The 14,668-nt window shown below is 35.3% G+C and overlaps 1 protein-coding gene across 1 annotated transcript in view; it reads left to right on the forward strand.

The window, feature by feature from the left end:
* The window catches only part of MORC3 (MORC family CW-type zinc finger 3), a 43,326-nt gene that overhangs the window by 24,976 nt on the left and 3,682 nt on the right, over positions 1–14,668 (forward strand). Inside the window, exons 9-15 of the mRNA XM_081302375.1 lie at positions 197–294; positions 5,003–5,107; positions 7,889–8,011; positions 8,116–8,190; positions 9,114–9,159; positions 10,673–10,836; positions 12,438–13,329. Of these exons, the coding sequence (XP_081158501.1) occupies positions 197–294; positions 5,003–5,107; positions 7,889–8,011; positions 8,116–8,190; positions 9,114–9,159; positions 10,673–10,836; positions 12,438–13,329 (1,503 nt within the window). The remainder of the gene's footprint in view (positions 1–196; positions 295–5,002; positions 5,108–7,888; positions 8,012–8,115; positions 8,191–9,113; positions 9,160–10,672; positions 10,837–12,437; positions 13,330–14,668) is intronic.

Consider the following 14,668-nt stretch of genomic DNA (forward strand, 5'->3'; position numbering starts at 1 on the left):
GGATACAACATCTTTGTTTGTATGTGGTGCTGAGGATCGAACCCTGGCCGCATGCATGGCAGGCGAGCGCGCTACCACTTGAGCCACATCCCCAGCCCAGATTAATGATTTTTTAAAAACAAATTTTGAATCTTTAAGAGTACTTTGAGCACAATGTGTTATGCTTAAAATGCTGATTTTATTTTATTATTTTCAGGCAAACAACATGGGTGTTGGAGTAGTTGGAATTATAGAATGTAACTTCCTTAAGCCAACTCATAATAAGCAAGATTTTGACTATACTAACGAGTACAGGTATGTTACATATTTAAATTATTGACTGAGATTTTTGGAAATGGATTACTAAGAAATCCGGGATCTTCTTTATTTTTTATGAATCACAGAAGTAGATCTCATCAGTAAAGATAGTAGAATACACTTGGAATGGATTAGAATTTATAGGATGGAAGAAAATAGCTAAATGCCTTTTCTGTGTAAGCACCTCACCCACCCATTTACCTGAAAGTTCTATATTGTAGTATTAATTTTGTAAAATGAAATGTAAAAATATCCATGTTATGGCAAGAAATTTAGATGAGGAGAAAGTTTTGAAAATATTTACAAAATAAGTGAGGGGCTGGGGATATAGCTCAGTTGGTAGAGTATTTGCCTAGCATGCCTAAGGCCCTGGATTCAATCCCCAGCACCACCACCCCAAAAAAACAAAAATCAAAAATTAACAACACCACCACAGTCAAAATAAGAAGTCAATAATTTTAAGTAGGTAGCAAGAAGGCCTGGCCATTCCTGATCTCTAGAAGGTGCCTGGTGTTGCTGGAGTGGGCTGTTAGTGGGAGAAGCATGGCCTGAAGCCACAGCTCTAGCTCCTCTGTGAGTACAGTGCTCCACCCAAACAACAGCAGAGTACAGAACATGGATGGGATTTGGAGCTGAAAAACAATAAACAAATAATATTATAATCAAGAAGTCAAATGATTGTTGTTTAATAAGATTAACAGAATCTATAAGTATCTGGCAAGACTAAGGGAAAAAAATAAGAACATATGAATCATCAGTATAGGAAGTAAAGGAAGACACTGTAGGTATAGGCATAAAAACATTGAAAGGATAGCTTGAACAAGTTTTCACTATTTTTATGGACATACTCCTTTGAAATTGAATCATTGCTTAGAAAACTTCCCATATATTAAATTCAAACATTTTTTTTAACTACTTTATTTATTTAATTTTTAGTTTTCGGCGGACTCAACATCTTTGTTTGTATGTGGTGCTGAGGCTCGAACCCGGGCCGCACGCATGCCAGGCGAGCGCACTACCGCTTGAGCCACATCCCCAGCCCTAAATTCAAACATTTAGGGAAGAAGTAGTATCAGTCATACACAAACTCTTCTAAAGATATCCTGAGGTCACATAATCTGGACAATAAGCTCAAGACATTATAAGAAAGGAAATGTATATCAATCTCTCATCTTAATTAAAATTAGTCAATTGTAATTAGTTATAAAATCTGAAAATAATAGCATACAATCCAGTGACATGTAAAAAAGATACCATTAAAACCAAGTGAGCTGTATCTGAAGATAGCATGTGTATTATTTTTTAATATTTATTTTTTGGTTGTAGGTGGACACAATATCTTTATTTTACATTTATTGGTGCTGAGGATTGAACCCAGTGCTCGTGCATGCTAGGCGAGCATTCTACCACTGAGCCACAACCCCAGCCCAGCATGTGCAGTTTTAATATTCAAGAATCAGTATAATTCATCACCTTGATTTTTTTTTTTTTCGTACTGGGGATTGAACTTAGGGGTACTCGAGCTCTGAGCCACATCTCCAGCCCTATTTTTTATTTTATTTAGAGACAGGGTCTCACTGAGTTGCTTAGTACCTCGGTAAGTTGAGACTTTGAACTCATGATCCTACTGCTTCAGCCTCCCCAGCTGCTGGGATTACAGGTGTGCACCCAGCAGCAAGCATTATTTCTAATGGTGAATTGTTATTGACAACTTTCTTCTAAAAAAATGGGAATGGGATGAGGATATCAGCTCTTCACCATTGTTTTTGAAATAGTAATTAGTTCAAGGTAGGAAGAATAAATGAAAACTAAAACTAAAAGGATTAAAAAGGTAGAAGTAAATTCATTATCTAGTGTTGATTGTATCAAGCATATAAAACTTTCAAAACATGCAAAAACCTCTGACTTGCAAACTATAAAATAATGTAGAAAGAAATTTAAGAAGTAAATAAGTATGTATACCAGAGTTAAAAATTGGAGGGCTGAAGGGCTGGAGTTGTGGAGCTCAGTGATAGAGCAATCGCCTAGCATGTGTGAGGCACTAGGTTCAGTCCCCAGGACCACATAAAAATAAATAACTGAAGGTACTGTGATCATCTACAACTAAAAAATAAATAAATAAATAAATAAATAAATAAATAAATAAATAAATAAATAAATAAAAAGAATTGGAGGGCTGAAAATTACAAAATAAGTTTTTCTCTAAAATGATTAAATGAATTAAACCATTTGATTTTTTTAAATCTTGCCACATATGTGATGGTGTTGATATTAAAAGTCTTATTATAAATTCTTTGTGAGAATTTGGGAGGATTAAAGCTACCTAAGATAGTCATTTCAAGAACAGCAAAGCAGGGGGACTTACACGTGCTTAAATGCTGCTAGATATTAATTTTATTACAAAGTTGTAGTAAGTAAGGAAGTCTGGTGTTAGTGATAGGATAGATAGTTTAGGGACTTATATTTTTTATGCATCTTGTGACCTGATTTATCTCAAAGATTACATCATTGTGTAATGGAAAAATGATCATCTTTCTAAAAACTGCTGGGTCACTTGGCTTCCATATGGACAAAAGGAACCTTAACTCAAATGAAAGGCAATTCTAGATGATTTTTTCAACCTGAATGAGAAAAACAAAAATGTTATGTGGGTTTTTGGTTTTGTTTGGGTTTTGATGTTTTTTGGGGGGGCGTAGGTGTAAGTGATGCTATGGATGGAACCCAGGGCCTCACTCATGCTAGACAAGAGCTCTACAACTGAGGAATACCCTAGCCCAGTAAGGCATGTTTTCAAATCAGAACCCCAAAAGTGTTGCTCCTCTTGGGCAAAATGAAACACTTGTTTAAAATGAAAAAGACATAACTAATGTTGGCAAAATATAGAGCAGTTAGAACTCTGTTAAATCACCGGTCCCATGCAGAAGGTGGCATACATCTGTAATCCCAGCAAATTCAAGGCCAATATGGGCAACATAGGTCCTGTCTTAACAATTAAAAGGACTGGGATATTGCTTAGTGGTAGGGCACCTCTGGGTTTAATACACAGCACCACCCAAAAAAAAAAAAAATCCTATCTGTGGAAATGGTTAATTGTTGTTTATTTTATTTTTTAATATTTATTTTTTAGTTTATTTTTGTAGTTGGACACAATACCTTTATTTTATTTATTTTTATGTGGTGCTGAGGAGCAAACCCAGGGCCTCGCACATGCTAGGTGAGTGCTCTACCGCTGAGCCACAATGCCCCCCCCTTAATTGTTTTTGAAAGCTGTTAAACTATTAAGTGAGTATCAGTGCACACCTTATGACCTTGCAAAAATGAGTAATGTCTCACAGGCTGGGGAATACAGGGAATGAGAAAAAGATGAGAGTGAGTCAAGGGATATGAGGAGGGGAGCAGGTTTGGGAGGGGTGATACATTCCCATTTAGACTTAGAATGTGATGCCATGGTGAGTTGGGTAGGTTACGAGGTGGTTTCTACCTAATGTTAACCTGCCAGAGTGTAAAATATGAAATCCTGATTTTTAAAAACTTCAAAATGTTGTATTATTTGTATCTTAAGTTCTTTGTATGTGGTTTCTCTTACAGTAGTTGTTTAATGAATAATTAATTATTTAGTTGTGGCCTTTGTCTTGGTTTCATGAATTTATTAATGTCTTATTGTAGGAAAAGTGAAAGTCTTCATTGTAAAGTATAAGATCTTTTGAAGATGGGCTGGGATTGTAGCTCACTGGTAGAGCATTTGTCTAGTATGTGTGAGGCCCTGGGTTTGATCCCCAGTACCACATAAAATAAGTAAACAAAATAAAGCATGTGTCCATCTACAACTAAAAAAAAAAAAAAGATCTTTTGAAGTATTAATATTTTTTTTTGCTGGTAGTGATGAGTACTTTTCATAAATCAAAAGTTTTGCCAGGCTCCATGGCGCATGCCTGTAATCACAGCAGCTTGGGAGGCTAGGGCAGGAGGATCCTGAGTTCAAATCTGGCCTTAGCAACTGTGAGGTGTTAAGCAACTCAATGAGACTCTCTCTCTAAATAAAATACAAAATAGGGCTAGGGATGTGGCTTAGTGTCGCAGTGTCCTTGAGTTCAATTCCTGGTATCAAAAAAAGAAAAGAGGGGCTGGAGTTGTAGCTCAGTGGTGGAGTGCTTGCCCCTTGTGCATGAGGCCCTGGGCTTGATCCTTAGCACCACATAAATAAATAAATGAATAAATAAACAAAAATAAGATATTTTTTTAAAAAAGTTTTGAGTTCTAATTTGAATTGAATTTGGTTGGGATTGAAATGAAGGGAGCCTCTGGTAGTCTCCCAGTAATTACTTTACATTATACCTCTGAATGGAGGGCCTAGTGCTCTAGTATTTTGTTTGTTTGCTTATTACTTTTTATAATGAATGGGGATCCAGCCCAGAATCTCACACTTACTAGGCAAATGTTCTGCTACGGATTGTACCCTGGACTCTTCAACTGTTTTATGTATTATTTCCAAGATGATCCTCTGTCTTTCCTAGGAACTTACAAAAAGTTCTTATAGGAACTTGGCATTACTTTGAATGTTCTTTATTAGTCATATATTCTGGACATCTTTTCTTTTCACGGTGGCCATGTAATGATTTTTAGATCATTTACATTTTCTCTTGTATTTGAAAAAATTAAATCTTTATTATGCTTTTTCTTGATTTTATAATTTTGCTTTTTAAAGACTTACAATAACAGCACTAGGAGAAAAGTTGAATGATTACTGGAATGAAATGAAAGTGAAGAAAAATTCAGAATATCCTTTAAATTTGCCAGTTGAAGATATACAGTAAGTACATTTAAAAAGTACCAACTCACTCTGTTGTCAAGATGTGGTATTGGAGAATAAAGTGATTGTACTGTTTCACAAACTCTTTTTAAAAATTTTTTTAGTTGTATATGGACTCAATGCCTTTATTTTATTTTATTTTTTATGTGGTGCTAAGATCGAACCCCGTGCCAGTATTCACCCATCTATATGATACATGCTTATATCTTATTTCATTTTAAAATGCAAATCTCAACACATTAAATTGATTTCATAATCATAACAAGTTACATTTTAGAGTTTGAAAAACCAGTGATCTAGTGTAAACATTATGAGCATGGATCTAAACCCAAACAAGTACATATTCTGGTTCTGCTTATGTATAAAGTATTAACAGTATGATGCCTGACAAGCACTTAATAACACATATCATATATTAACAATCCTATAAACAAATGAGTAATATCTATATGTATCAATAAGGAAAGATATCCCAGATGTAATGAAAAACAATAAAGATGCAGCTCAGTGTATAAATTCTCTCCCCACTTTTTTTTTTTTTTTTTTGGAGCATACATATACACATCTGTATTTTCATAAACATGGAAAATTTTTTCCATGATTCAAAAAATTAACAGAGGTGGTCTCCTGAAAGAAAAGCTTTTTACTTCATAAACTTCTGGACTATTTTGAAGTTTTGTATACCAATATAAATGAGGTTTTTTTTTTTTTTTTTTTTTTTTTTGTGGTTCTGGGATCGAACCCAGGACCTTGTGCATGCAAGGCAAGCACTCTACCAACTGAGCTATATCCCCAGCCCCTATAAAATGAATTTTTATCCTTTGGTTTTAGTGCTAGGGATTTACTCTAGGATCTTGTGTATGCCAAACACAGACTCTCCCTGTTTTTTAAAAACTAGATTAAAAATGTTATTGACATTATGGTGATGTCTTAATATGTTAAAATGGGTCTGCATAACTTTTTTTATTGGTTGTTCAAAATATTGCAAAGCTCTTGACATATCATATTTCATACATTTGATTCAAGTGAGTTATGAACTCCCATTTTTACCCCACATACAGATTGCAGAATCACATCGGTTACACATCCACGTTTTTACATATTGCCATACTAGTGTCTGTTGTATTCTGCTATCTTTCCTATCCTCTACTATCCCCCCTCCCCTCCCCTCCCATCTTTTCTCTCTACCCCATCTACTGTAATTCATTTCTCTCCCTTGATTTTTTTTCCCTTTCCCCTCACATCCTCTTATATGTAATTTTGTATAACAATGAGGGTCTCCTTCCATTTCCATGCAATTTCCCTTCTCTCTCCCTTTCCCTCCCACCTCTCGTCCCTGTTTAATGTTAATCTTTTTCTCATGCTCTTCCTCCCTGCTCTGTTTTTAGTTGCTCTCCTTATATCAAAGAAGACATTTGGCATTTGTTTTTTAGGGATTGGCTAGCTTCACTTAGCATAATCTGCTCTAATGCCATCCATTTCCCTGCAAATTCCATGATTTTGTCATTTTTTAGTGCTGAGTAATACTCCATTGTGTATAAATGCCACATTTTTTAAAATCCATTCATTTATTGAAGGGTATCTAAGTTGGTTCCACAGTCTAGCTATTGTGAATTGTGCTGCTATGAACATCGATGTAGCAGTATCCCTATAGTACGCTCTTTTAAGGTCTTCAGGGAATAATCCGAGAAGGGCAATAGCTGGGTCTGCATAACTTATTTATAGAACTTGTAATTTTCAATGAGAAAAATATAAAGGCAAGGGGCCGGAGATGTGGCTCAAGTGGTATTGCGCTTGCCTGGCGTGTGTGCGTGCGGCCCGGGTTTGATCCTCAGCACCACATACAAACAAAGATGTTGTGTCCGCCGAAAACTAAAATAAATAAATAAATAAATATTTAAAAAGAATTCTCTCTCTCTCTTTCTCTCTCTTAAAAAAAAGATAAAAAAAATAAAGGCAGTCTATGAACTTCCATAAAAAGAAAAGTACAATATTATATGTCAAATTTTTTTACATTTTGACAAATTCAGAAACATGCTATAATTACATAAGAAAGCAAAAGAACACACAACATAAAATTGGTTAAATTATAGAAATGTAGTTTCTTTGTTTTTTATACTTGTGAGTTTTACTGTGCTAATAAACTATAGATAGATTCAATACTGTAGATGTTAACTTTTTTTTTAATTCTTTTTAGTTGTCAATGGAACTTTATTTTGCTTTATTTGTATGTGATGCTGAAACTCAAGCCCAGGGCCTCACACATGCTAGGCAAGGGCTCTACCACAGAGCTACAACCTCAGTCCTAGATGCTAACTTAATGTAAATTTCACAAGGCATTTGTAATTTTTTAAGTTGTTATTATCATCAAACAAATTTAATAGTATGTTATTAAACATAAAATTTGTTCAAATTGACCTATGACCTTTATTTAACTTTTTGGAGATAGCCAATATCATTATTTTTTTAAAATATGTATAATAATAATAGCTATGTCACAGATTTTTCAGGAAAAGAGTTCAGTGACTAGACATTTTGTGCTAGAAATAATATAAAAATCAAATGAAGTCCTTAAGGGTCTATATTTCTTTCCTTTCTTATATTTTTTAAATTCTAAAAGTTTTTTTAGTAGTAGATGGACAGAATGCCTTTTTATTATTTATATGTGGTGCTGAGGATTGAACCAAGGCCTCACACATGCTAGGCAAATTGTCTACCACTGAGCCATAACCCCAGCCCAGGGGTCTGTATCCCTACAGTGTTGGTTTTGTTTTGTTACAGGAAACGTCCTGATCAAATGTGGGTTCAGTGTGATTCCTGTCTGAAGTGGCGGAAATTACCAGATGGGATAGATCAACTTCCAGAAAAATGGTATTGCTCCAATAACCCTGACCCACAGTTCAGGTACCATATAGTTGGTAGTACCCTTTTTGAAAAGGCAGAAAGTGCTTTTTAATATATATGAATAGGCACTGGTGACATGTTATTCCTATTTGATTTTTGTCTAGAAACTGTGACGTTCCAGAAGAACCTGAAGATGAAGATTTGGTACATCCCACTTATGAAAAAACCTACAAAAAGAAGTAAGTGCTGTATTCATGTCTGGTGAGGATATGATGCTTAAATCATAAGTAGCAATGTATGGCAGCATTAATTGATGTTTCCCCCAAGGCAAAGCTAGTATAACTAAAAAAGATAATATGGAATGCATAATATCAAGCACTGTTTTTCCTTAAGTTTGTGCTGTGAACATCTTTTTCTTCATCACTTGGTGGTATTGCTATCCTATTTAAAAGTTATATAAAGTATTTTGATCATTTTGAACTGTACATGAACTGTAAGTGAACACATTACCCTTAGGAACTAACAGTCTTAACAGAGAAGGTGATGTGTGTGTATTACAAATTAGAAGTTTGCGAGTGTTGTGAAAGGTACATTGTAATATTATAAGGAAGCTCTTAAGGAGAGTCCTCTAGCTGGGGTTGCAGAGCTGGTGGGTAGAAATAGGTCATGAAACTTCCATGAAGAAGGTCATTTTTATAATAGGCTTTGCAGGATGGGTAAGAGCCTAATTAGAGTAAATATGTGAGTGGTAATAATGCAAAATGGAAGTGGAGCAAATAAGATGGGAAAACTTAAGGCTAATGTACTACTGTACACAGAAGCTGACTTCACTAAAAATCTTTCTGGTGTACTATTCTTTAGTTAAATTTAATAGCCGTGTTAGAACTAAAGAAACCAGTTAGCAGCCTATGTGATATTCTAGTTTAAAGATTTGCAGTTCAGGTCTGTAGGGATACAAAATTTTGTTTAAAAGTTAATTAAAAATATAAAAAGTATTCCCTTTTCTAAGGGTTTGCCACTCATTATAATGAAATTAAAGCAAAGTTTAGTGTACATATCTGAGTAATTGGTAGTGAAGGAGCAGGTATAACATTAGGAAATGGGATGGAGGTATAAAAATGAGGTAAATTTAAATGTTCATTTTTCATCTTTTCTTTTAAAGCAACAAAGAAAAATTCAGGATCAGACAACCAGAAGTGATACCACGGGTAATTAAGCTTTCCATTTCATAGCTGTGGATTAATTTTAGTAGTACATAGCTTTAACCAATAATCGCCTTTTTTTTTTTGAATTTTAACTTTTTTAGTTACAGATGGACACAATGTCTTTATTTTACTTTATGTGGTGCTGAGGATTGAACTCAGTGCCTCACACATGCTAGGCGAGTGTTCTACCACTGAGCCACAACCCCAGCCCCAATAATTGCCTTTTAAATTTTGGATTTTCGTAACAGATTGAAGGAATATTGTTTATTTCACAATCCTTCCCCTCCCCCTTCTACCCCTCCATGCCCTCTTTTCTGACTCTTAACTTTTTAACCAAGCAACTCATTCAGACTGTTCAGTTTTATTTAGTTGGGCATCATCTGAGTAAAAGCAAAACAAAGTCTTATAATAAGAATCTTACTGTTAGCTAGTTGAAGTGACTGTAATCCCAGCTACTCAGAGGCTGAGGCAGGAGAAGGTCATCCTCATCTATTTAATAAGATCTTGTCTCAAAGTTTTAAAAAAGGACTGGAGATGTAGCTCAGAGGTGGAATATTCCCCAGTACCTTTAAAATTAAAAAAATAAAAAGAATCTTACTATTAGGCAGTTGAGGAAAGAAAGAGTCACAGGGCCACCCAGAGAACCTGATCCAAAGCTGGTGATTTCTTCTCCTTTGTTGACTTCTCAGACCGCCCTTCACATTTCTTTCTTACTGCTTACTGATATTAAGGAATTTTGCTGAGTAGTTACATTTCTTATATAAGGAGTTTTAATCTGCTGTGGGATGTGTATGTTTGCTTAAAATTTAATTGAAATGTTTTAGTGTAGAGGGTTTAGGGGTGAAAGATCTTGAAGGAAAAAGAAGAGTGGGTTTATTTTGGTTTATGTATATCTTCCATTCCTTTCTCAAAAAATATATTCTTAGCATCTCTCAGAAAGTCCTATACTATAGTGTCACCACATTACTAAATCTTTTTTTGGCTTTGTGGGCCACGTGGATGTTTTTTTGTTTGTTTGTGTGTGTTTTTGTTTTTTAATCTGGTGCTGGGAATTGAAGCTGGGGCCTTGTGTATGTGAGGCAAGCACTCTACCAACTAAGCTATATCCCCAGTTCCACATAGATTGTGGTTTTTGTTTTTGTTTTTTTTTTTTTTTTTTTAAGATGTCAATGGACCTTTGGTTTTATTTATTTGTATGCAGTGCTGGGAATGAACCCAGTACCTCAAACATGCTAGGCAAGTACTCTACCACTGAGTCACAACCCCAGCTCCCCCACAGAGTTTTTAATTGCATATTTTTTCTTGTGTTTACATCCTTTAAAAATGTAAAACCATTTTTAGCCCATTTCTAGGCTGGATTTGGCTTATTGGTGTATTTTTACTCCCTGGTTAGCATATATTTAGGATAGTTCTCAATATCCCATGAGATAATGGGAAAAGAGAAGCTTGTATCTTGTGTTTCAGGTACGTAACATTTAGGTAGTTCTTTTAAAGATCTGTTTTTGTCCTCCAACAGATTAATGCTGAACTGTTTCGGACAACCCCTGTTTCAAGTCAGAGTTTTTCTCCTGTGAGGGAAAGTATTTCAAGGGGACATCATTCAGAAGTGACAAATTCCTATCCAACAAGACCTATAAATAATCATCGAGTTTCACCTCAGTCTGAACCTGAGAACAACAGGTTTGTTGTGTTTTTCTATTTGTGGAATATTGAATTGAGCCTTTATGTGACATTCCTATGGCAATAATGCAATTCTAGGCAATTACAGTTTATATGAATGTAAAATATCTTAAGGACAAATTACTTTGCTTTTATTGTCTAAATTTTCCTCCATCCTCAAGGTTGCCAAACATACTGCCCAAAGAGCAAACCAGTATAGATAGCCCTCCAAGTGTGGAAAAAGTAATCCATTGGTGATAAATTGACAGGAAACTACATAAAGAAAATGAGGACTGGTGTTGTGGCTCAGTGGTAGAGCACTCACCTTGCATGTGTGAAGCACTGGGTTTGATCCTCAGTACCACATAAAAATAAATTAATTAAATAGAGGTATTGTGTCTGTCTACAACTTAAAAAAAAAAAAAAATGAAGCAGGTTTTAGGCCCAGCATGGTAGTTCATGTCTGTAATCACAGCTGCTTGGGAGGCTGAGGCAGGAGGATAGCAAGTTCAAAGCCAGCCTCAGCAAAAACAAGGAGCTAAACAATTCTGTGAGACCCTGTCTCTTTTTATTTTATTTAAATAAAAAAGGGCTGGGGATGTGGCTTAGTGGTTGAGTGCCCCTGAGTCCAATCTCTGGTACCAAAAAAGAAAAGAAAAAAGAAACAGATATTAGGAAGGAAAAATAAAAGTATGTAAGTATGTATTTAACCTCAAATATATTAGTAATTACACAAAATATAAATGGAAAATGAGGCAGGTTTAATTCAGGGAAACTGTTCTATTTGAAATGATAGGGAATACTAGTTTGCTTTATGGTTTATCTTTAGTCATTGAATGCTGATTAAAAACTGTGATGCACAAATGAAAATGGAAGTGCTATTCCCTAGAAAATACAAAGACAAGATCTGGGGTAGGGACCTTATGTTTTAGGTATGTATTCCTTGGAATGCTTTGAAGAGCTCAGATGAAGAGATCTTTTACAGTATACAGATCTAGTGCTTGAAGGAGATCTTAATAGTCAACTATTTCCTTATCTGCAAAAGGAGAAAATAATGACTTCATTGATTCAATGATCAATTCTGTAAATCTGTTTTTGTTTTTTTTTTAATGAGCATGGGCTTTTTTTTTTTTTTTTTTTTTTAATTTGTTGAGCATGGGCATTTATTAAAAGTTTAAGATAATGCTGGGCACAGTGGCACTCCTCAGGAGGCTGAGGCTGGAGGATCACAAGTTTGAAGCCAGCCTCAGTAGTGAGACCCTGTCTTAAAATAAAAACGTTAAGGGGCTGGGGTTGTGGCTCAGTGGTACAGTGCTCACCAAGCACGTGAGGGGTGCTGGGTTCGATTCTCAGCACCACATAAAAATAAAATAAAGGTATTGTGTCCAACTACAACTAAAACAAAATATTTAAAAAAATAAAAACGTTAAAATGGCTGGGAATGTAGCTCAATGGTAGAACATCCCTGGGTTCAATCCCACACTACCCCCAAAATAATAGTAATAATAATTATTATTATTTTTAAAAATTTATAATAGTGCATTTGTTGGAATCATTACTTAATGGTCATCCATTTTGTTTGTAATTTATAATCTTACATTTTATATATAATTTTTTTCCAGCCTAAAACGGAGGCTTTCTACTCGTTCCTCAATTTTGAATGCAAAGAATCGGAGATTAAGTAATCAAACATTTGAAAATTCAGCTCATAAAGATGACAATGATGATGATGAAGATGTGATCATCTTAGAAGAAAACAGTACTCCCAAACCTGCAGTAGATCATGATGTTGAAGTTAAACTAGAACAGAGTCACATTGAACAAAGTAGTGTTCAAGTTGAGCTTGTGGGCAGTGCTAAACCTTGTGGGCAGGCTAACTCAACAAGCACTGCATCACCCAGGTGTGATCAGGGTACTACTGCAGCCACCCAGACGGAAGCACCAAGTTTAGTTATTAAAAAGGAAGAAATTATTGAAGATGAGATAGATGTAAGAAATGATATAGCAATACTGCCCTCCTGCGTAGATGCTGAAGGAAAGATACAGGAAGCCCAGGAAACCTTTGCTAAGGCTGCAGATGATGTTGGCTGCCAATTACAGGAGCTGAGAAATGAACTACTTTTAGTCACTCAAGAAAAAGATAATTATAAGAGACAGTGTCATACATTTACAGACCAAATCAAAGTATTACAACAAAGAATACTAGAAATGAATGACAAATATGTGAAGAAGGAAACTTGTCATCAATCTACTGAAACTGATGTTTTTTTACTTGAGAGTATTAATGGCAAATCTGAAAGTCCAGACCATGTGGTATCTCAGTATCGGCAAGCTTTGGAAGAAATAGAAAGGCTGAAAAAACAGTGTAGTGCTTTGCAACATGTAAAGGCTGAATGCAGCCAGTGTTCTAATAGTGAGAGTAAAAGCGAGATGGATGAAATGGCTGTGCAGCTTGACAGTGTATTTAGACAACTGGACAAATGCAGTATTGAGAGGGACCAGTACAAAAATGAGGTGAGTTGTATCATTCCACATAGTCTTGAAAGTCCAGGGCTATTTAAAACTTAAGGAACTGCTAGATTGGAGAACTTTGATTTCATAAATAAATAAGTGTTTGTTACTCTACTGGTTCTTTTTTTTTTTTTTTTAAGAGAGAGTGAGAGAGGAGAGAGAGAGAGAGAGAGAGAGAATTTTTTAATATTTATTTTTTAGTTCTCGGCGGACACAACATCTTTGCTGGTATGTGGTGCTGAGGATCGAACCTGGGCCGCATGCATGCCAGGCAAGCGCGCTACCGCTTGAGCCACATCCCCAGCCCTCTCTTCTTAACAAGGGGGTTGGGCCTATTGGGGGCATGTAGTTGATGTAGGTGTATTTGGTTAACATTTGAGGAGATTGCTGGAAAAGAGTGGATGTATCTAGATAAAGGTAAGTTCTGTAGTGCACAGGATATAGCTGTAAGATAGATTATTATCTTGTTCAGAATACCGATACCATCCCTTTTAGATACTTAATTCCTCAATATAGTCAGAACTTTGCATCCATTATTAGTATGCCTTTCAATAACCATAATGAGTTAGATGTTGATATCCATATCTTATAGATGAACTCTCTGAGGATTAGGTTTGTTCTCAAATGGCACAATATCTCGAAGTTACCAAAAACAGACTTCTTCATTGTTCCTTTGCTTCTCATTATGCAGTTGTGTTCTCAGATGGCTCTTCAGGACCAGCCATCATATCTGCTTTCCAAGCTGCAAGAAAGAGAAGGGGTATAGATTCTTGCAGTTTCTTGTAGTCCATCTTGCAGAACTTAAGTCACCTGGTTAGTGGGTGCCTGTCAGGGAAGTGGAATCGGTCTAAGGGGTCTTTTACTGAAGAAAGAAACAGTAGTTACCAGGAAATAATTGGTATGTAGCCTGTGCATAAGCTTCCACTTCAAATCCAAGAAGCTCCTTTTTAATCTATTTTATGTACATTATATTTTGTAATGTTTCAGAGAGTTTCCTTGCTCCTTCCTGGAAATATTGCTGACATAACTGTTCATTCAGACATTCTTCATGATATGTTAGGTCAGGATCTAGATGACAAAATATATAACAGTCAATACAAGCTGGTATTAAGTGTGTAAGAAATGAAAACCACAGTGACAGCAAAATTTAGGCATTAGTGTCTTTCAAAGTTTCAATTTTTAGGTACCATTCATGTAGTTATTAATGTTTTGTTTTCTTTTACTATAAAAAGATGTAGAAGTAAAGCTAAACAAATGAAACTTTGTGTAAAATTATTGGGTGTATTTAACATTTTTTGATAATTGGTAATTTTTATCATGCCAGTTCTCTATTTCTTACTTT

Source organism: Spermophilus citellus (assembly GCF_964194105.1).
Source record: "Spermophilus citellus genome assembly, chromosome: 7".
Classification (NCBI taxonomy): Eukaryota; Metazoa; Chordata; class Mammalia; order Rodentia; family Sciuridae; genus Spermophilus; species Spermophilus citellus.